General features: G+C 34.4%; 1 protein-coding gene, 2 long non-coding RNA genes and 1 pseudogene across 3 annotated transcripts; 3 read left to right on the top strand and 1 right to left on the bottom strand.

Moving 5' to 3' along the window:
* The first annotated feature begins 49 nt into the window (after nt 1-49).
* On the top strand, nt 50-20,673 carry LOC120198873 (nucleobase-ascorbate transporter 3-like). Its single transcript, XM_039200120.1, has 15 exons — nt 50-66; nt 16,916-17,066; nt 17,549-17,646; nt 17,750-17,926; nt 18,357-18,457; nt 18,620-18,695; nt 18,780-18,839; nt 18,921-19,105; nt 19,180-19,276; nt 19,407-19,493; nt 19,638-19,696; nt 19,824-19,915; nt 20,010-20,087; nt 20,179-20,339; nt 20,422-20,673. The coding sequence occupies exons 3-15, from the start codon at nt 17,632-17,634 to the stop codon at nt 20,506-20,508; spliced, it is 1,275 nt and encodes a 424-aa protein (XP_039056051.1). The 5' UTR covers nt 50-66; nt 16,916-17,066; nt 17,549-17,631; the 3' UTR covers nt 20,509-20,673.
* On the top strand, nt 1,369-23,173 carry LOC120198876. Its single transcript, XR_005523402.1, has 3 exons — nt 1,369-1,510; nt 12,376-12,379; nt 23,163-23,173. It is a non-coding gene; the product is annotated as an uncharacterized LOC120198876 (long non-coding RNA).
* On the top strand, nt 9,518-11,121 carry LOC120198874 (annotated as a pseudogene).
* On the bottom strand, nt 11,044-19,268 carry LOC120198875. Its single transcript, XR_005523401.1, has 3 exons — nt 19,131-19,268; nt 14,590-14,592; nt 11,044-11,056 (listed from the first exon to the last, which is right to left on the bottom strand). It is a non-coding gene; the product is annotated as an uncharacterized LOC120198875 (long non-coding RNA).
* Nucleotides 23,174-23,880: the final 707 nt, after the last annotated feature.

Here is a 23,880-nt window from a genome sequence, read left to right as displayed (position 1 = left end):
AATTTTATATGTTTGACTACCTCGTTAAATATTTTGCAGCTTACTTTGTTTATTGTTTTTGTAAGAGTTCGATTATATTAGACTCAGTCTGAATTGCATTAGAACGTCACAAGTTATCTCTAACTTAATATATGTAAATATTTTTTGTTTTTTAAACTTTCTAAAGGGTGACATATATCTAATGTCATTTGATATATTGGTGGTGTACATAATAATTTGGTATGATTCTTTAATGTTGGTTATGTATATGCATATGTATGTTATGATGACATTGCATGTTTGAGTAACGTGAAAATATGTTAGTATGCCCAAGATAAGTGTATGACGTAGGTTAATGAGTGATATGTATGTGTAATTCATGTTTAAAATATTAAAAATATAATATTATTAAAATTATAATATATATTAAATATTTTAATAATTAATATTTTCATTGAAATGATACTAAAATATTGTATTAATATTAAATAAATAAAATAATATTATTTTGAGTGCTTATACTTTGAACTGAAAAGTTATGAAAATGTTTTATGGAAAATCAGATGGTAAAATATTTTACAGAAAATACAAAAGAACTAGAAAAATGAATTACATTGAGGAAAACCAATTACAACTATCAAACATTAAAAAACATTTTCCGAATATCAAACACACCAAAGTTTCTAAACAAATTTTAGCATGAGTAGATAAATGATATTGAATCGTGTGATGTGATTATTGGTATAGTTTGGTGTTGGAAGGCATGTTAAGTAGGTGATTATGTATACGTAAAGTGCAATTTGTATGTTTGATGCCAAGATAGTATTTGATATGTTATGCCTTTTGTGTGTGATTTGCTTGTTGAGAAAAAAATGCATATCGAGTGTTTTTATGTTCATCTTAATAATTTTTGTGTTTACCGATGTTATGGTGATGATTATATGAGCATGTGAAATAGGTTTAAAATGTGTTAAAATTTAGCTTTTAATCATTTTACGCAATATTTTATCTCTATTTTTATTTTTAATATCAATAGCATTAAATACAATAATCAATTTTGATAATTTTCTTTGGTTGCCCTCCCGGTTTCAAGGTTTTGTCTTAACTAATCTGGACGGACCTGAGTTGCACAACCGACATTGGTGGGTGAGTCTCCCAGTAGGGATTTTTTACATACACAAAGACTCGAACTCCAGACATTGCTTAAGCGATATCAAGATGCTTACCCCTTGAACCTAACCCTGTTGGTAATCAATTTTGATATTGATATTAGATATTAGTATTGATATTTATTATTTAATATCGATACGTTAAGGTTGTATCGATACTCAATCCTATGAAAAATAACATCATTAAACTCTTTCTTTAAGTATTGTATTTTCCATCTCTCCATTAGCTGCACGTTTTTCTTCTCTGCATCTTCTTCTCGATCTCTCCCTCCTTTCCAGCAAGTTGCGCCATTTTCTCGCAGATTAATACCATATTTTTCCATTTTATTGTTTTTCATGTTTTTCTTCAGGCTAAACTCTGTGTCGTGAAGTTGTGACGTTTTTTTTAAATTTTTTTGTGTTTTTATCATTACATAATATAGATTGAATTTTGTAAATTGAGTGAGTTCTTTTGTTTTATTCTTCTTTTTCGTTGTTCTTCGATTTTACTTGTTTTGCCTGGAAATATATCAGATTTTGATTTATATTTTCTGGGCGTCTTAAAAATTCCATCAATTTTTTGGTTGGTTTAGATCTACTTGGAATTCAAATTTTTGAAAAAACTGATATCTGACAACATAGCTCTTTAACTTACAAAGTTTTCTGAACAAAAATTCTGGGTTTTCTCTTTTTCTTCTAATTTCATAAGATTTTGCATGTTAATTTCTTGATAGTTATCAATTATAGCATCGGATCTGGTTCTTCTTGCTTTCTTTTCCAAGGTATTTTTTAGGGTAAGGCATTAACAAATCTCAACCGATCATTTTCCATCTTCATCCCTCTCCACCCCAGAACCGCCGCTTGTCTTTACCTTTTTCAGCAACATCTGTTTACAAAAGTCTCAGAATCCGGCCAGGTCTTCCAAGGAAGCCCAAAATGACGCCGCTCATCTCGCTTTCTTGCACTTCGCATCCCATCCTCCACTCCCTGATTCTGGTACCCTCGTTTAATTTAAGAGAAAACCCAAATATAAATTGCAACATTGTTTCTAGTTTTGCATGCGTTTTTAGTGTTTTAAAAAAATTATATGATTGTAGATTATATAACATTTGTTATATGCGCTTACAGCTCTTTGAATCAGTTTTTGGTACTAGTGCATTTTTTGTTTTGCTTCAATTCCCTGTCGGTCTTTATCTTTTTCCCTCTTCAATTTCTGTTGGAGGTTTATCAATCTCTACTTCAATTGCATGTATGCCTTGTTTATATCTGTTTTAGTTTCAGATCTGTTATTTTTATTTGGTTGAACGATTTACAGTTTTTTTAACTGCTCTGTATTGTCCTAAAGTTAACTAAGATAATGTTAATTTGTCTTAAAATACTATTAAGTAACTAACTTGGCTTCTTAGTACCCACAATTCTCAAGCGTTTTATTGGTGCATCTTCTATCTTCTTTGGATTCTTTTTTCATAGCCCCTCATAGCTTCGGCTATAGATGATTACTTGAGGTCTTGTCCTTCTTTTAGATCCCATAGGGCGTATAGGGGAGGGCCCGACAGAGTGGTGTCAAGGAAACTAGACTTAGAGTTTGTTCGTTGAATGAAGGCACTTTAAATGCTAGGCTGCTGGAGCTGACCGACGTACTTAATAATAGGAAAATAGATTTTGCATGTATTCATAAGACTAGGTGAAAAGGGGATCGTGCCAGAGAGTGTAATGGGTATAAGTTGTGGTATTCGGGCGTAGATAATGCTAGAAATGGGGTGGGTATCATAGAAGCAGAAGTGATGAATGTCCTTTCAGTGTACGCCCCACATGTTGGCTTAGGGGAGGAGGAGAAACGTTACTTCTGGAATCAGTTAGATGATGTACTTAGGAGGATTTCGGAGGACCAAAGAGTTTTCATAGGGGGAGACTTCAATGGCCATATAGGTAGTGAAATCGACGGGTATGACGGTGTTCATGGAGGTTTCGGTTTTGGTAGTAGTAACGAGGAGGGGCGTACGTTGCTTGAATTTGCTACTGCACATGATATGTTGGTCACTAACTCTTTCTTTAATAAGAGAGATGTGAACTTGATTATATTCCATAGCGGGGGTCATTGTACCCAAATCGACTAAATTCTGGTTCGAAATCGGGATCGATGGGCTTGCATTGACTGTAAGGTATTCCCTGAAGAGCAATGTGCATCACAACACAGATTGTTGGTTTTGGTGTTCCGCGTACGCAATGGGCGGAGCACTCATAGGAGGGCTAAACTAGGTAAACCTAGGATCCTTTGGAAGAACTTACTTGGAGAAACAATTGATGACGTTAGGAGTAAGGTTTTATCTAATACAGGTTTTGGAACTACAAACGCAAAATATGCAGATATGTTATGGAAAAATATGGCAAATACCATCATATATGTGGGGAAAAACACCCTTGGGTTATCGACAGGGAAGGTAAAGGAACATAAAGAATCGTGGTAGTGGAACGACGAAGTCCAAACTAAGGTGAAGACAAAGCATACTTGCTTCAAGGAGTTTCTACAATACAATGACGACGAAGAAAGATCGAGAGCTAAAAAAAATACAAGGAGGCAAAGTAGGAAGCCAAGAAAACAATGGCTAAAACAAAGGATAAGGCATATGAGGAAATGTACAAGATATTAGATTCCAAGGAAGGACAAAACGACATCTTCAAGCTTGCAAAATCCAAGGAAAATAGGAAAAATGATTGTAACATCCCAAAATACGGGTTAGTGACCAAATTGTAAAATTTCAGAATATGGTGATTAAAGTATAATAGTTTAATGATTTATGTGAGATATTTCCTGAAAGTTATTAGTAATTATTAAAAGAATTAAAGGGAAAAATGGTCATTTGACTTAGAAATTATAATTAAATGATATATAGGCATGTGGGATAAGGATGAGGAGATATTTTCTCCACTTAATCTTCTTCTTCATGTACGAGAGAAAGAAATAGCCAAGCTTGCAAAGGTAAGATTCCTTGTTAGCTGATTATTTGTTAATTTTAAGAGTGGGTTTTGATCATTAGGTAATACTTAAGCTTATGGAAAGTTTAAGTTGTCCTAAAATCAAAAGATAAAGAAGTTATGAAAGATTAAAGAAAATGAGTTTCTAAAGGAAATTCTGGAAAAGAGTTAGTAAGTGAATTTTGAGAAGGAATTTGACTTGTCATCAATCTAATTAAGAAATATGGAGTGTTAGAATTAGATTTAAAACATGTTAAAAATCTGGTATGATTCTTGAAGTTAATAAAGATGAGAGGATATTAAGGTTAAAGATGAGATAAATGAATATTAATGAGTTTAAGTATGTATATGTAAGTTAGGAATATGAAAGGGGTTGAAATATGAAGGATTTAATCCAAAAAGAATGAATTTTCGGGTTCAAAAAGAGGATTCTGGGCAGAGTGCATCGATGCATATTCATTGTGCACCGATGCATCAAGGTTAAAACCCAGAAATTTGTTTGAAGGTGTATCGATGCACAGGTAGTGCATTGATGCACTCTTTTAAAATAGAAACATCGAATGCAATTAGTGCATCGATGCATAAGGCATACTTATGCACCGATGCATCAGTAGTGCATCGATGCATACTTTCATTGAAAGATGAAATTGGCATTTTTCTTAGTCTAAGGAGTGAACCATTAGAGTATATTAGTTATAATAATGATATAGATCTATGAATGATTATGTAGATGTAGAATGTGATCCCATTCAGAAACAATTGAAGGATTAAAATCGAATCAAAGCAAAGCTAAGGTGAGTGCAATTTTAATTGTACTTATGTTATTGAACGAACATTGGCTTGCGATGAGCCAGTATTGGAGTTATTATGGTAAGAAGTGACTCCTAAAATGTTATTTGATTTGTGAATGATATGATGCTTATGTGTGTATGAGTACATGATCACATGTATATGTGATATGTGATATTGAACTATATGAAATTATAATATATGAGAATACATGCCTATGTGACAAGCTATGTGAAACTGAATTAAGTAAATACATGAGAAAATGATATGAGATTCATAAATATATGTTTATGAGATATATGTTTATACATACATAGGGTATGTGACAAAAGATAAGGAACATGGGATTATAAGATTAATGATTACACGTATATGTGATACGTGACAGAAAAAAAGAGATATATGTTTATAAAAGAAATGATATGATATAAGTTATGTGATTACATGTATGTATTAATACATCTTGCTTGTATTACATGTTAGTGTGATTGTGAATAGGTAGGAAGGAAACAAATGATGATATAAGAATCTATTATAAGATATATGATATGAAATACATGGTTACACATACATGTGGTATGTGATAGAAGAGAAATAACAAGTGATATGAAATGTTATAAATGATAATGCCCATGTTATGTGATATGAGAGCTAGGGGTATAGTTGGCATGCTAAGAGTCGAGGGTTTACCTATATCTTTCGAGACATATGGACAGTTTACATAGGTTCTTCGGGACTTATGGATAGTTACCGAGGATCTTTATGACCTCTGGACAGTTACCGAGGATCTTTATGACCTCTGGATAGTTACCGGGGTCTTTGTGACCTCTGGATAGGTCCTTCGGGACATTGATCGAGTTGTGGTGACAGCATATGTGTGCACAACCTCAATGTACTCACATACCTTAAGTTCTCACTAGTGTACATGGGCTAATAAAGAGATTAAACAAACATACTGAATATGATATGTATACGATGGGTTTATAAATGGTTATCAAAGGTAAGTGGTTTGAAATGTGTTACATGAACCATATGATGTTATGTGTGTTTCTTAATGATAATGATAGAGATTATGATAATGATGGTATATGTTTATGTATGCTTTATGTTATATGAAATATTATATGTTTTATATGCCTCACTAAGTCATCGTCTTAGCGTGTGAGTGTTTCACACGTAGGTTCTGGAAAGCTAGAAGAAAAGTGAAGAGGAGCAAGACCGGTCAGTTACTTCTTACCGAAGATCATATCAGAAAAGATGTCTTGAATTAGATGTATTTTGTATATTGAAAATAGTTGGCATGTAATTAATGTTTTGAGTTGTATATACTCTAATTGGTTTTACAAAAACATTTAAGCTCTGAATAGTTCTGGAAATCTTTTGAATAAGTTACATGTATAAAAGTTTTAAATTCTCACTATTTTATACAAGTAAACGTTTTGAAAAGTCAATGTGACATCTCAGACTCGTATCTGGGTCTGGTACGGGTTGGGGTTGTTACAATGATCTCGGTAGCATTAGGTTTATTAATGACAACAATGTTGTTCTTTTAATGAAAGACCATGATATTAAGAGGGTTTGGGGTAGTTACTTCTTTGGCTTATTTAATGACGGTGCCTCGCCCTATAGAGATATGGTCGTTGATGGGTCAGCCAACCATCATACTAAGGCCAATAACTTCCTGATAAGTAGGATTGAGTTTGAGGAAGTCAAAGTAGCTCTTAGAAAGATGGGGAGGGACAAAGCTGTCGACTCAGATCAAATTCCTATCACTGTGTGGTTGGCCCTAGGAGAAGAGGGAGTTAAGTGGTTGACCAATATTTTTAATATTATTTTAGAGACTGCCAAGATGCCAGAGGAGTTGAGAGAGTCTATAGTGATACCAATCTTTAAGAATAAAGGAGATCCCCAACGTTGTGGCAACTACAGAGGTATTAAACTACTAAGTCATATCATGAAGCTATGGGAAAGGGTGATAGAGGCTAGGTTGAGACAGGTTACTAGGGTTTTGGAAAACCAATTTGGTTTTATGCCAGGCAGGTCGACTACGAAGGCGATTCATCTACTTCGACGGCTTATGGAGAAATATAGGGAAAAAATAAAGATCTTCACATGGCGTTCATTGACCTTGAGAAGGCATATGATAGCGTCCCATGCGATACGATCTGAAAGACCTTGGAAATGAGATGGATTCCAACTGCTTATATCCGGGCGATTCGTGATATGTATTGTAGATCTACTACTTACGTCAGGACTACAGTTGGTGACACCGAGGCATTCCCTGTGGAAATCGAACTCCACCAGAGGTCTACTCTTAGCCCTTACATCTTCGCCTTGATTATGGACGACATATTTTTTGCGACACCAGACGATGTCCCATGGTGTATGCTTTTCGCAGACGACATTGTCCTAGTTGCTGAAACAAAAACTGAGCTGAATAGTAGACTGGCTACCTGGAAGACTGCTTTGGAAGAAAAAGGTCTAAGGATCAATATTGAAAAGACAGAGTATTTATGTTCAAACTTCAGTGGGAACCAAAACGATGAAGATGTAGAAGTATGCATAGAAGGACACGTTCTCCCCTCAAAGGATTGTTTCAAGTACCTAGGGTCTATGATACATAAAGATGAGGGTGTAGATGATGACGTTACACATCGTATAAAGGCGGGATAGATAAAGTGGAGGGTTGTTATTGGAGTTTTGTGTGACAAGAAAGTGTCTCAAAAACTTAAGGGAAAATTTTATAGAATGGCAATAAGACCAGCACTGCTATATGGATCAGAATGTTGGGCAATCAAGAAGGATCACATAAGGAGGATGGAGGCCGCAGAAATGAGAATGTTTCGATGGGCATGTGGTAGGACGCTGTGGGATATGACACCAAACTCTTCTATTAGGATGTCCTTGGAGGTGGTGCCGGTATCCGAAAAGTTGATGGAGGGAAGACTACGGTGGTTTGGTCATGTCCTTAGGCGAAAACCGTCGAATGCGGTCAGGATGGTAGAGTCGATTACAGTCGACTGTGCCAGAAGGAGAGGATGACCAAGGCGGAAGTGGGAAGATTGCTTGAGATATGATTTGAAGAATTTAGCCCTTACCGATGATATGACCTCTGATAGTAAAGTATGGAGACTTAAGACCAGGGTAGCCGAGTAGTGCGGGTCACTGCCATAGGGTGTAACAATCTATGTCCTCTTTTTAATGCCTTTGTAGTAATTTCCATGACTTCTACTTTATATACGTTTCTGTCATTGAATTTTATGAAGGCTTAGAACTAGGGTAGCGAAGTAATGTTGCCTTAGTTTTAGGTGTTAACCCATCTAACTTTATTTCTTCTTATTTCTTCTTATAACTTGCTATCTTGACTACTGTGTGTCATCCTCTTCAGGTTTCCTCTTTTTAATTTTAGCTGGGTTTTATGTTTTCTGTATATATGCAGAGATTTTTACGCATGGATTTATTTGCAGGGATTACCCCCCATTACAGACGAGCATATGAAGACTGCATATGAAGATTGTTTCAACTATGTATTTATTTATTTATACATGCATTGCATTTTATCTTTATTACTGTCGGATGTCTTTCACGGAAATTGCTCTCAACCTGACGTTAGGGGCAGTCTACTACCCTACCTCCCCCTTACCCCATTGCATATGGGAATAGGGTTTTGTTGTTGTTGTTTAAGTATTGTATTATTTATTAACCCTCTTAATTAAAATATATATTACATTTTAGTCATCTAAGTGATTTTTGATTGTTGTAAATGCTTGGTTTAGGGTTTATTACAAAATCTGAAATTTAATGTCTATTTAATAACTTTTAAAAATTTAATGATAAAAATTATTTTAATAAATTTAATTATCATTTATGAATTTTATTATTTTTTATATTAATGATACATATTAATATAAATCATTAAAGATACATATAAATATGTGTCACTCACTTTAGATTTATCTATACCGTCAGCTCTACCGTTAAAAAAAAGTATACCGACTTTTTAAAGTTGATTTTGCATATTTATTTGATGTCTGTACCTACATAAAATATTGCATATTTATTTAATGTTTGTACCTACCTAAACAAAGTCTTTTACTATTATTCTTTTAGGATAATTCTGACATTTCTTACAAATGGAATGTATACAAAATCTTTATATTATGCTATTATTATTCATATTATAAATAATATTTATATAAAATTAATGGTTTATGTTATACAATTTTTAAAAATAAAGTTTATATTATATACACTATATTAAATTTAAAAGAAAAATATTAAATGTATTCTTATTATTTTATGTTACTTCTCGATAAATTTAATTTTCTATATAAATTTATTATGACAATTAAATTTAGCAAAAAATAAATAATAATAATATACCCATGGTACGTTCGGATTACTTTGTTGATTTAAATTAAAAAAAATACGGATACATTATATAAAATACGGATACTTATATATCTGATATTTCTCCTTCTAGTATTTACGTGTTTATATTTTAATTGATTTTATTTTCCACTAAACTTGCATTTATTTAGAAAAATATATAATTTTCACTGGATAAATTTTTAGGTCATATCATATTCTAGTTAATTGTTAAACCTTTCCCAACTCACTTCTAAACAGTTTCTTCCTCTATAAATCATCGTCCTTGTTGGATTTTTCTATCCGTAGAGTCGCTCGAATCAATCAAAGTAAAAGCTTATTCTCTTCCTCTTCAGGTGTTGTTTACAGTTCACACTCTGACGATGGATCTCCATCAATTGATCAGAAAACAAACCGACATCGCTTTCGTCCTGGCGAAGCACGTTCTGCAAACTGAAGCCAAGGGCTCGAACCTGATGTTCTCGCCGCTGTCGATCCACGTTGTGCTCAGCATGATCACCGCTGGCAGTAAGGGTCCCACCCTCGACCAGCTCCTCTGTTTCCTCATGTCAGAATCCAGTGACCAACTCGACTCCTTCTCCTCCAAGCTCGTTTCCGTTGTCTCCGCCGTCGGGAGCCCAGCAGGTGGGCCCATCTTGTCATTTGCCACCGGTGTTTGGCTCGACAAGTCTCTCCCTCTCAAGTCTTCTTTCAAACAGGTTGTGGATAACGTGTACAATGCTGCTTGTAATTTAGTCGATTTCCAAAACAAGGTATTTTTTTTTCTTTTTATGCTTCTAGTAAGTTAAATGATATCTTTATACTTTATGGATTATATTCACATCACTCTTTTGCTATTTTTGGTTCAACTTTCATGTTGCTGGTTTATTTATTTGAAGGCTGTTCAAGTGGCTGGAGAAGTGAATTTGTGGGCTGAGAAAGAGACTAGCGGTGTTATTAAGGAAGTTCTTCCACCAGGATCAGTTGATGCTTCAGCAAGGCTTATCTTTACTAATGCACTGTATTTCAAAGGAGCTTGGAACGAAGCATTCGATGCATAAAAAACAAATGACTATGACTTCTACCTTCTAAATGACAACTTTGTTAAGGTGCCTTTTATGACCAGCAAAAAGAAGCAAATTGTTAGTGCCTATGACGGTTTCAAAGTCCTAGGGCTTCCATATAAACAGGGTGAAGATAAGCGTCGCTTCTCCATGTATTTCTTTCTTCCAGATGCAAAGGACGGTCTGCATGCTTTGTTAGAAAAAGCGAGTTCTGAACCCGGGTTCTTAGAAACCCACGTTCCTAGTCAACCAGCTGAAGTGGGTGAATTCAGGATTCCAAGATTCAAGATTTCATTTGGACTTAAAGCTTCTGAAGTTTTGAAGAGATTAGGGCTTAAATTGCCTTTCTCTAGCGAAGGAGGTTTGATAGAGATGATGGATTCGCCCGAGGGTCAGGACCTATATGTTTCAAGCATATTTCATAAGTCTTAGATAGAAGTTAATGAAGAAGGGACAGAAGCTGCTGCTGCTACTTCTGGTGTTATAGTAGCCAGGGCTTTCATTAACCCGAGGAAAATAGACTTTGCGGCTGACCATCCATTCCTCTTTCTGGTCAGGGAAGATGAGACTGGAGTTGTTCTCTTCATTGGGAACGTTCTCAATCCTCTTGAATACTGATAAATCTGCCATCCTACTTGTGTAGGAATATGTGTTGTATCTTAATGGTGTGTATTTTGGCCATGTATGTTTTCTTGTAGGTTTTATTTTTGTGCTTTTTCTGAGCTGTTCTACCTATGTTCAACTACTTGTCTACTACATGTAAGTCACATAAGAAATAAACTAGCATCTCTTGGTTTTTGTACCTGGATCAACGTGTGAAAGGTGATGAAGAAAGAATTGATGATTGCTTATTAGATAGTGATGATCCAATTGTAGAGCATTATAGAAGGACTAGAAATCCGATTTCTTAGAAACTCAACTTCCATCTAGAACATCTAAAGTGGGCAATTGTGAATTTGGATCCGAAGCTTTTAAAATTCTCAAAGGATTTCATTTGACAGACATAATTAATTCGATAAATGTCCGATGGACAATGAACCTGGATAGTGGTTAATAAATGAGAGAGAGACGGAAGCTGGCTACGATTATGGCCATACAACTATGGTTGAATTCTATTTGATATAGTTGGTCATAACACTCAATTATTGCAATCGTACAACAATAAATCCTCGGCGAACAGTAATCCCAAACCTAGATAGGATACCTCTTTCAACGACCTTACTGTTGACCAAAGACCATTAGCAATGAATTTGGATTTCATTTAGCAAAGCAAAGCAGACCAAAATCCTTCCAAATTTCACATTCCGACATCTTCCTGCACAAAAGTTGTGTGGTCGAGTACTCTTTATCTGATGGTAGCGGAGGCAGCAGCATCAGCCCTTAAGGCTGGTTGCTAGCCGCCGATCTTTTTTTTCTTTTATTTTTTTTACCTTTTAATTAGTTTGTTTCAGCTGCTAGATCGGTGGTGGAGGCCGCCACCGCCTCCCTTAAGAGCGGTTCGTTTGTTCGTCGCCGTTGTTTTCCCTTTCTTCTTCTCTTTGCTTGAATTGTGTGAGTGGTAAGGAAGTGGATAGTTGCTGATAGAAGTGTTTAAAAGGTTTGGAATCCAGGTTATAGGGTCGCTAGGTCTTTCAGAGATGTTCTGGAGGGTGTTCAGGTAGTTGGTGGGCAGCCATGCGAGAATTTTGAGGGTTTTCAGCCTGGAATCTAATGAGGTGCAGATTTGGTTGTGTTTGTTAATGTTGTTGATGTTAGAGTAGTCAGATCTGGTTGTGTTTGTTATTGAGGGCGTTAACAGGATCATTTTATTCCCTAAGAAAAAGTTTCGTGGGCAGAGAGTTGTTTGGTTGGTATTTTTTAAATCAGTTATAATGATGTTTTTATTCTAACAGCTTTTAAGTTGTAGGTCTGGACGCGAAGGTTAGTATTTGGAATGATATGTTGATGATTTTTCAGTTTCGAAAGGTTTCGATCGCCAGGTGTGTTCATTTAAATAGAGATAAATGGAGTTGTTTATGGTTTGTTGAGTTGGTTTGATGGTTGGATATTAGAATTGTGTTTAAGCAAAAGTTTGGGTTTATCTGAATGGTTGTCCCTCTATCTATTGGAGTAGGAAGTTGTTCTTGACATTGGTAGCATGTGGGGAAGAGTTATTCTGTTCGATAAGGAAGAAGCTAGAGCCTTCATCGGTGGAACCTTGGTGGGGGTGGGGCGTGTTGTGCTAAAGACGAAGAAGGATTTAACCTTTCATTCTTCGAGGTTGAGCATGCTACAGGCGTTGGTCTCGAGGGAGGTTTGGATGGGCAGGAGCAGAATGTGTCGTGTAGTCAGAGGTGTGTTATTAATTTTGGTTTCTTGGAAATTGGTTTGGTGCATGCAGTAGCTAACGTGGAAGGTATGAGGGTCTCTGAACAAGGGTTGCACATTATTCCCATCTTATCTAATTTTGTGCCAGTGGAGCAGCACATTCTTGTTGAGAGTGTTGGGCTATAACAACTTTTACGGATCCGGTTATGGCTATTCTGATTTTGCTTCAAGAGTCTAAGGTTTCCCTTCTGAGTGGTTTTTGTTAAGAGGTGCGTTTTAATGGAGATTTCGTGGTGTGTTAATGGAGATTGTTGTTTCTGCCTAATAGCGTTGTAGGCTTTAGCTTAGGGTGGTCCTTTTCAGCTAGTGATTATGAATTGAGATCCAGGTTGATTGCCGCTTGATCATGAAGTTCTTTTCAGGTGTATTTTAGTGATGGTTTTTCCTTTGAAGATTTCAGCACTGTTATAATTGGTGCAGTGATAAAGCTGAATCTTCTCGTTGGTCAGTATGGTGCTCGTTTTGTTGGGCGTTTTCTCGTTGGTGCTGACACTTTCAGAAATCTAGTAGCCATGCTGGGGTTAGGCTTAGTGGTGCAGTGCCGTTGAATCCAGTTTGTGTGTTTCTTCTCAATTCTGTGAACTCTCTAATCACAGGCTGTCTCGACTCATGTCCATTATCTCATTTTTTTGTTCTACTATGCCAGGGTTTTCAGTCTTACCTTCTCTTCTAGATTTATAGGTTGTGGTGGTGTGTCTAGTATCATTTGATAGGCTTAGGCTTTATTGTCTTATGTTCGAAGGATGTAGATTGGTTTTGTTCATTGTTTGGATGTGAGTGTTTCTTCTTGTTTTGTCTACAGGGGTAGTATGTAGCTATATTTTTTGTAGCTTGTGATGGTCGTTCTTGTGGTGTAGTTTTTGGTTTTTGTGTTGTTGTAGTTGGGACTTTGTTTGTCCGTTTCTTCATCCTAAGATTTACTCTTTTTCCTCAACTTAGGTTTATGTAGGTTTTTAATAAGATCTTTGGGGTGTTATACTTTGCGTTTTAATACAAAGTACACATTTAAAAAAAACGACCTTATTGTTATTTAACACACGGGTTGATGATAGGGTATATAAGAATTATCATTTACTATTCGCAAACCTAGGCCTTAATTGATCCCGGATAGTGAACAGTTGAGACTATTACTGCAAACATTGATGTTAGTAGGGCTGTATTTGAGCCTGGGCAACATTGTTTTGAAAACCGGACCAGACCGGCCGGTTTAACCAGGAACCGTTGTCTAGTCCGGTTCAATATAGACCGGTTGAACCGCTACTAATGAATCGGCCAGAACTGCTGAACCGTTCAAACCGGACCGGTTGAAAAAACCGGAAAATCGGCCAATTTTATTTTATTTTTTAAAAAAAATTAAACCAAACGACGTCGTTTGTTAAACGAGCCAAGTTGAACTCGAGTATTGCGGAGCTCGACTCGAACTTGAAAAATTTAAAAGTAAACTCAACTCGATTCAAACTCACGAGCTAAAAATTATGAAGTTTAACTCGAATTCGAAATATAATATTAAAACTTGAACTCGAAAAGGCTTGAACTCAAAAAAAATTTAGAAGCTCGATTGAAGCCTAAAATTCGAGCTTGATTAAAGTGAAAGAATAGTTCACTCAATGCTTACCAAGAGGCTCCATGATTTTGAATGCCAAATTACCTCTATTATTTATAGAAGTTAGTTGGGATGATCTTCTATGTTTCTTAGCCATGTGGGATTGTTTTAAAAAAAAATTAAACCAAACAATATCATTTTGTTATGATTTTTTAGCCCCAAATTTATTTTTTAATTATAGTTATATAATTATATTTATTATTTAATATGTTTTACCTTAAATATTATGTTGTAGTTAATTTGAATCATTTTGTTTCACTTGATTTTATGATTTTTAACTTATATATGTTATGACTTGCTTTGAATATGAATTGTGATATAAAAAATTATTTTTTATTAAATATTTTTTTTATTTTTATTTAATTTTTTAAATAATTATGACGTCGTCCGGTTCTTCCGACCGATCAGACCGATTCAACCGATTGAACTAGTAAATCGATAACATGACCGATTCGCTAACCGATCTGATTCTGAAAATCATGTGGGGCAGGAGGAGCACGCCTAGTGCCCAATTATACTTGTAAAGAATGATTTTATATTAGTTATAGCATTCAAAAAATTTAATACTTATTACTAAGGGTTTGATTTTTTTCCAATATTTATAATCATGCGCTCATTTTCTTAATACTTATTATTAGTGGCCTACTCCTATAATTTGGTCTTTCTAACATTTATGTAAGTGTTTAATTTTTTGCCAATATTTTTCTAACATATATTATTAAGGGTCAAATTTCTTCAATATTTATTATCAGGAGCCTAATTTTTTTAATATTTATTATTAGAGGCATACTTTTAAAATTTAATATATTTTTAATATTTATTTATTATTATAAGTCAACTTTTTTAAATAATTGTTATTATGATCATACTCTTAAAATTTATTTTTTCTTTAATATTTGTTATTAGGATTCATTTTTCTTGTTATTAGAGACAATTACTTAAATAACAGTATGTAATCAAAACAACAACCGTTGTGTATTTTTAATGATATCGTCCGAAACTATAATATCCACAATTGTTATGTCCACAATAGCATATGTTATTAAAAATTTACAACCACAATATTTGTAGAGACCACAATATCATCAATTATGTTCACAATAACAATAAATATAACGCGGCCGAAAATAAAAATATAAATTGTAATTTAAATCTTTGATTGGAAGCCTAATTTTTTGGTTTGTCTGAAGACTACCAAAATCTTAAAAACAAATCTAAATGTTAAATATTATTTTAAAAAATATAATTAAATGATTAAAATATAAAACAAACAACAGGTCACTGAATAGATAATTTATTCTAAAAAGAAAGATATACAGATAAGTAGATAACTACAAATTACCGAAAAGAAAAGCATAAAACATAAACATAAAGAGGGTTCGAAAAAATAAATTAAAAATATATAAATTTTATATTAAGCATGAATCTCAGTAATTTTAGTGATAAAATTTATTATTATTTTTTGAGGTTCCGAGTTTGAACATAAATAATATCAGAGATGCGAGATTTAATATTAAATGATTGAAAGTTATATTTAAACATATACTACCTTATACTTACATCATATTAATAATAGTAATAAAAACTTATACTAAATACCCGATTGACAATTCCAACCCTTGTGGACTTGTGTCTGCAACTCTCATTTGGTTTAATGATTAAATATTAAATTAAAATGATAAAATATAAAATTTAAAAATGAAACTTATTATTTTATCAAATTTATATAATTATTTTTATTTTTTTTAACCTTTAACAATTAAAATTTGAAATAAAATATAATATTAACCAAAAAAGTTGATGATTAAAATAAAAAAAAGGATAATAATTTTGATGAAAAATAAAACATTTTACCCTATTTTTTTTCTTCCCAAGTAATATGCACGTGTCATGTCAGACTCTTGTATATATATTCTTTTCACTTATTCCCCTGCCAAATTCTTTTTTAATTTCCATTACAGCAAAAGAATAATTAAACAATTTCCAAGTTTAACACTTCGAGGAAGCACATCTACAGTGCTTAGCTGGTGCACTACTTTTAAAATGTTTTATAGAGGTTTATAAATTTAGGTGTTAATTAACACGTGAATTAAATGTTAGTACATTTAGTTGGACCTAACATTTAACTCTACTTACAATTTGGATTAGATTAGAATAGAATGATTAGAGAAGATATAGCCTTTTTTAACAATTCAAGGAACGCTCATCTTTTTATTCTGTGATGGGAATGAGCAGAGAATCCAACAAAGATAGAAGATTTGCTCTCTTTCATCTTCTCTGTTATGTTTGAATTTCAAAGTTTTCGTTTTTAAGAAAATTGAAAATGAGTTGAACCTGAACCATTTCTTCTTTTTTTAATCTTTTCCATTATTGGAACAAAACAAAGTTGCTTTCTTTAATCATTTCTCTGTTTTCTAGTTTGTTTATTATATCTTTATTTTGCGTCGGTGATTCATTGTCAGTGGAACTTCGAAAGATATGAGAAAATAATACTTGGAACTTACTTCAAAACTTTTATTATTACGATTTCGAATCTGAAAAATCTATCAGATACTCCGTCCACTTCAAGTGAAAAGGAACAAGAAGAAGATTACAGGGACTGCAAGGTAGGATATTAAAAGAAAAAGAGAGGAAAAGATGGGTGAAACAGAGACCCACCGCCGCCGCAAGCGGCTGCACCACCGAATCTCGCCCTTTCGAGGGGACCTACTTGGACTCCTGCTGAGCAACTCCATCAGCTTCAGTACTGCATCCACTCCAATCCTTCTTGGCGTCAGTTTCTCGTTCCCTTTTGCTGGCTCTGTAATCAAGCATCTACCGTCTAGTTTTATAAGAAATATGGCTGAAGTTGAAAATTTTATGTTGAAGTTGCTTTCTTTTTAGTTGTTATTAGCTAATATTTTCATTTATTGAAGTTAAAAGATGAAAGGGATCTGCCTAGGATTTTTTTTTTAAGTTCTTAGTTATGGTTTTGGTTTTTTTTTTTTTAATGTGGTTTCTTTTCGTTTGATTCTTTGAAGGACAGGACAACTACTTATTATTTGTTCTGATTCTCTTTTGTTTTCATCTACTCATATTACTTTGTACCTTTTAATACCCCTTTTCACCCTGACTAGGATGAATCTGTTATTTGTTTTAGTAGCTGTACAATTGGCTTGGGTAACCACTTTCGATTTCATATAAGCGAAACCTTTTTTAGGATGGAAATACGGAATACTTTGCATCTAATCTCACAGAATCAGCTTGTTTAACAGCTCAAGCTCTTTTACTGGCTTTCCAACACTACATCGTGAATCTGGGAACTACAGTCTTAATTGCAAGTACTAACGTGCCTCGGATGGGTGGGGATCATGTATGTTTTATGACCGGCATAGATAGTCTCAACACTATAATTTTTTTTTTATGAATATGATGATTTCTGAAATCTCAAAATTTGAAACCCGAGTTATGTACAGGGTGATAAAGCCCGAGTTATTCAAGTGTTGCTGTTTATGTCTGGTATCAATACTCTGCTTCAAACGCTTGTTGGCTCTAGGCTCCCCACGGTGATGGGTGCATCTTTTGCATACACCTTCCCATTGCTTTCTATCGTCAATGATTATAATGATGAAGCCTTCGCAACTCCGCATGATGTATGTAAACTTTATTGAGATATAAGCAAAAGTAAAGGAACTTATGAATTATAAAGTCTTTTTTGTGCTGTGCTGTAATAAAGTTGGGTTATTCTTCATTCAATTGTTAGATATGATATAATTTTTTTTTCGGTTTTATAAGTTATAGATTTCTATCTATTAAGGTCATCGAACATAGTAGCTGATGAATGCTTCTTCATTTCATGCCTGATTTGCAGAAGTCATTCTTTTGCCTCTCGAACTTAATTACTTTTTCTCTTCTATTTTTGCTCAATCCGATTATATCCAAGTCGCCTACCAAATCGCAACGCTATTTTATTGGTGTACATGCTCAATAGGTTTGCTCATTGTTGTCTTCCTATATTCTCTTTCACATTCTTACCTAATGACCATATTGCTTAATGATTATTATCCGGGTGCTTGCCTGCAGCGGTTTATCCATAGTATTAGAACCGTTCAAGGATCAATGATAGTTTCTTCCTTTGTCAACATCATCCTTGGGTATGGCCGGGCATGGGGGGAGCTGACAAGGTAATGGTGAATGCCGTTTTGACTATCAGTTCGTACAACCTTTTTTTGGGTTACAGCTGGTTGTCTGCGTGGCAGTTATGTTTGAGTTGTTTTGGTCGGTAAACTATTAAGTTTTGACCGCTAGTTTTCTAAGCGTTTTCTCTTTATCATCTTTTTGTCTAGATTATTTAGTCCCATAGTTGTGGTGCCAGTGGTTTGTCTCGTTGGCCTTGGACTGTTTGCAAGAGGCTTCCCGTTGGTAATTTTCTATGAATGCTTTTGTGCTTGATTAGAACTGATAATATGCTGATTTAATTTGATCCTTAATGTAATTATGATACAGCTAGGTAACTGTGTGGAAATTGGCCTGCCCATGCTCATTCTGTTTGTTACTTCCCAACAGGTATATAAGCTTCACTGAGTGTAACGTCTTAATATCACATGATGCTTTGTTTATTTGACAAGGACTACTTGTTTATTACAGTACCTGAAGCGCATCCATTCAAGAGCCCATCTAATACTTGAGAGGTTTGCTTTGCTCTTCTGCATCGGAATTATTTGGGCTTTTGCTGCAATCCTCACTGTGTCGGGTGCTTACAACAATGTTAAAACTACCACTGAACAAAGTTGCCGCACAGATCGATCTTACCTAATGTCTTCTGCTCCTTGGTATGCTCCTGACATGCGGCTCGACTTGTACTGTTTCCTTTTTATGACTCATTATTTTATGTCACTGTTTCTAGGATCAAAATTCCATACCCATATCAGTGGGGTACGCCAATATTCAGGGCTAGCCATGTGTTTGGGATGATAGGTGCTGCATTTGTTTCATCTGCTGAGGTTTAGTCGCAATCTTAAATGTCTTCAATTCTATTTAGTACTTTTATTTTGTATTGGCAACATAAGGTTTCACTTATTTTATTTATCTGCTGAGGCTCAGTCACTTAACATTCTATGATGTTCAATGCAGTCAACAGGAGCATTTTTTTCCGCAGCTCGGCTTTCTGGTGCCACAGCCCCTCCGGCACATGTACTCAGCAGAAGTATTGGCTTACAGGTCATTTCCTAGATTCTTGTGAATTGGTTTTTGAAACTCATTTGTCAATAATTTCCCTAAAAATGATAAACCATGGTCCTGAATCACATTATAATATTTTGTCAGTCGTGAAGATAACTTAGCCATCTTGCTTCTAAATGCCAGGGCCTTGGTATGCTGCTTGAAGGGCTTTTTGGTTCTCTTGTTGGTACTACTGCATCCGTGTACGGTGGTCTTGTTTTTAAAGAGAAGTTGCATTCTATATAGAGTTGTAATTAACCGTAAAATCCATAATGGATAGCACTATGCTGTAGAAACTTGTTTGAGCTTCTCATCCGGTTGTTGTTGCAGTGAAAATGTTGGCCTTCTCGGGCCTACGCATATAGGAAGCAGAAGGGTTGTGCAGATTTCAACTGCTTTCATGATATTTTTCTCCATATTTGGTTTGTGTTTTTTACTTTCTGATTAATTGCGACGAAAATTATGCCATGTATTTACCGTGTTTGTATTCGATTGTGTTACCTTGCATTCTTTCAGGGAAATTCGGTGCATTTTTTGCCTCTATTCCATTGCCAATATTTGCCGCCATATACTGCATTTTATTGGGCATTGTTGGTGAGTGACTCTGTAGTTGACAGGTTCTGTTTCCGATATTCTTTTCTTTCTTTAATTGGGAGTTCCGTCCCTCTTTTCTTTCGTGGTGCAGCTGCTTCTGGGATCACATTCATTCAGTTTGCAAACAATAATTCCATGAGAAACATCTATGTCTTGGGTGTCTCTCTGTTCCTGGGGCTATCAATTCCTCAATACTTTGCAATGAACATATCTTACGATGGACGTGGACCGGTTAGAACGAATGCCATATGGGTATGTAATGTACTGTTCTTTTTTGTGTGTTCCGTAGTGCTTTTCTTTGTCTGATATGCAATGTCAATCGTAATGCATGCAGTTTAATGATATATTGAATACAATTGGGACCATACTGGATAACACCCTGGATGCAAATCATGTGGAAGATAGAGGAGTTCCGTGGTGAAAACCATTCCAGCACAGCAAAGGCGATGTTAGAACCGAGGAGTTCTACAGCTATCCCCTCAGACTAAATGAATATATGCCTACCAGGTTTCTCTGAACACGGTAGTACATTGTATATTATGTACAACACAGGCCAGTGTGCGAGTTACGTGTTAAACCATTTATGAAACTGTCGCTTTTCATGGATGCGCAGGATTTTTAGTCTTCTACCTCCTCGGTTATTTTCTTGGAGTGCTGGCAAAAGAAACACCAAATACAACTTCTAGAACCGTCTTATGATAAGTAAGGGGTCATTATCAGGTATAGGGCTGTAAACTAGTCGAATCCAAGTATTTTTTAGCTTGATTCGACTTAAAACGTTAAAAGTTGAGTTCAATTTGATTCAAAAGTTAAAAAAAGATAGAAACTTCACCTATGGTTTCACAACAAACCAGAAAATTACAAACGCAATCAAACTTAAAAAAAGATAGAAAGATTTCTCAACGTAAGTTACAGTTGCTTAATTTTCATTGGTCAAGTCTGGAGTTCTTTCAGGAATATTTCGACCATGCCGACGTTTTTTTTCAGAGCTTCATATCCCTTGAGGCCCAACACGACCATAATCTTGTTCCAAAGGGTTTGGTTGGCCATAGCCAAAACACTTCTTATGGTCAAGCCTTTGCCATTCCATATAAAATTAGCATATTTACTGTGGAATATTTTATTTTATTAACATTTTGAATGTTTCAAAACTGCGTCAAAACTAATTTTTTAATGTTAAAATCATAATCAATCTTAAAAAATATACTGGATTTAGAAGCATTCTCACAAAGAAGAAAAGGTGTTCGAAAAAAAGGTTAGAAATAAAATAAAAGTGATAACGTCTTAATTAGATAAAAATAAAAATGATCAAATATTAAATTTTTTGAATTTAATAAGAAAAATTGTATAAAACTAAAATAAAAGTGATCGATCTTATAGTTTATCCAAAAAATTATTTTGTCCTCCCATTTGTGTTAGGCATTGTGCAACGGAAAATATTCAGACACGTATGGTTAATTGAAAACAAAAATTGACGCTTTTTACTTATTTTTTAAAAGAAAAATGTAAGAGGGTTGATATGGATGTGGCGTCTTGTTTACTCCTATTTCTTCCAACAAAACAAAATTATAACCTTAATTATTAGTGTAACATTCTCAATACCGGGTTAGTGATCAAATTGTAAAGTTTCAGAATTTGGTGATTAGAGTAGAAGAATGAAATAGTTCAATGATTTATTTTGAAATATTACTTGAAAGATATTAATAATTATAAGGTGAATTGAAAGGAAAAAGGGTCATTTGTAAGGAAAATATTTAAATATGGTTATATATATACACGTGGGTGGAAGGGAGAAGAAATAAAAAGGTTTCAGAGTTCTCTGCTCTTCTCTTATTCCTTCATACATGAAGGCTTGAACAAAAGGTGGGTTTCTTTGTTGTTGATTAATTGTTGATTTTAAGGTTGGGTTATGATCATTAGATGATAACTAAGCTTAAGAAAAGCTTAAGTTATCTTAAAATCAAAAGATAAAGGAGTTAGGGAAGATTAAAGATTTGGAGTTCTTGAGTGAAATATTGAAGTAGAGTTTATAATCAGAATTGAAAGTTGAATTTGACTTGTCATCAATAAGAATAAGAGATTGTTGAAAACATTTTTGTATTTCGATATAACAAATTAGTTTAAATAAATTTTAAGATTTTACAAATGATTTTCTAAATATATTCGATTCAATTAATCGAATATCAAATTATTACTCCAAGACTTTTAAGATCAATTTCAAACCTTACTAAATGTGTAAAATTGTGTGTTTATACTTAATATATTTTTGAAACAATTTTCACAAAGTATTTTGAACCAAAAATCAAGCCTAAAATCAATTTTTTAGAGTGACGCACCGATGCACCAATCCATGCACCGATGCACCATGAATTAAATTGAACATCGAATGCATTTCATGCATCGATGCACATTTCATGCACCGATGCACTGAGGATTTTATGAAAACATCGAATGCATTTGATGCATCGATGCACCAGCCATGCATCGATGCACTCTGGCTATTTTGAAACATCGAATGCACTTGATGCATCGATGCACTCTTAGTGCACCGATGCACTAAGGGTCCAACGGTCAAAATATTTGAATTTTACACTGATGCACTGATGCACCATGGGTATGCATCGATGCACTGACGCTCCCAACTGTTTTAATTAATTGTTTTCACACTTAAACGGCTATATTGACTCCACTAATCATCCCCAACGTTCAGAAGTGATTCAAGGTGTATTTAAGCAAGCTTAGAAGCCATTGATAAATAACAAGAAACATCAAGCAACTAGAATCAAGAGAAAATCAAAGAGAAAGCATCAAACCTCAAGTTTGAGCATTTCAAGTCTATTTTTCATTCAATATTCATTTTGCTTTCAAGAACACTTATTGTGCTCAATTGTATTTATTCTTGAGTGTTCTTTTCTTTGTTCTAGAATTGTGCAAACAATCTACCTTGTGAGGATTTCCTTGTAAGTTTGCAAATTTGTATTGTTCTCTTTGGGAGAGAGTGTTCTTAAGAATTTGGGGTATAATTCTTGAAGGATTATAAGGTTACTCTTTGTCCTCAAAAGAAAGACAAATTAGTGAATTTGTGGAAAATCCTTAGTATGGATAGCTAAGGTAGTGGACGTAGACTTTGGTTAAGAAAGTCGAACCACTCTAAATCGCTGTGCAATTTCTTTCAATTTTGTGCAAAAGCTTCCACCAAAATTTTTATTGCCAATTCACCCCCTCTTGGCCGATCCGTCAATCGATTAACTCAACAGAGATTTATGAAGTTAGAAAGGATTAATAACAAAGTTGAAAGTTTAGAAAGATTCTTAAATTTTAAGAATCATAATGAGATATGGAAGATAAAGATGGTTTATATGGATATAAGTTGGTTTAAGTAATGGTAGTTGAGTTTAATGACATGATGAGGGCTTAATATAGAAGAATTGAGTGAAAAGTTGGTGATTTTTCTTTGGGCAAGGTGTATCGATGCACATTCAATGTGTATCGTTGCACTCTTTAAAGAAGAAACATCGAATGCAATTAGTGCATCGATGCATAAGGAGTGCATCGATGCACCCCCTTAAAATGAAAACATCGAAAGTGAGTGGTGTATCGATGCACTGTAGAATGTATCGATGCACTTCAAGGGAAATTGAAATAGACATTTCTTTTGGTCTAAGAAATGATAGATTAGAGTATATCAATGGGATATTGATATGTATCAATGTATGATTATGTAGATATCGAACATGAACCAGTTCCAGAACGATTATCAAGTTAAGATTCGATCGAAAGAAATGAAATCATA

Source organism: Hibiscus syriacus, unplaced genomic scaffold (genome assembly GCF_006381635.1).
Source record: "Hibiscus syriacus cultivar Baekdansim isolate YM2019G1 unplaced genomic scaffold, ASM638163v2 tig00004937_pilon, whole genome shotgun sequence".
Classification (NCBI taxonomy): Eukaryota; Viridiplantae; Streptophyta; class Magnoliopsida; order Malvales; family Malvaceae; genus Hibiscus; species Hibiscus syriacus.
This window is presented reverse-complemented; position numbering and strand designations above follow the sequence as displayed.

Bases quoted from the DNA above. Each gene is read 5' to 3' on its own strand.
- LOC120198873 (XM_039200120.1), top strand. The intron at 18,696-18,779 runs GTAATTTTCTAT...ATTATGATACAG, and splicing joins TTGCAAGAGGCTTCCCGTTG to CTAGGTAACTGTGTGGAAAT. The intron at 18,840-18,920 runs GTATATAAGCTT...TGTTTATTACAG, and splicing joins TGTTTGTTACTTCCCAACAG to TACCTGAAGCGCATCCATTC.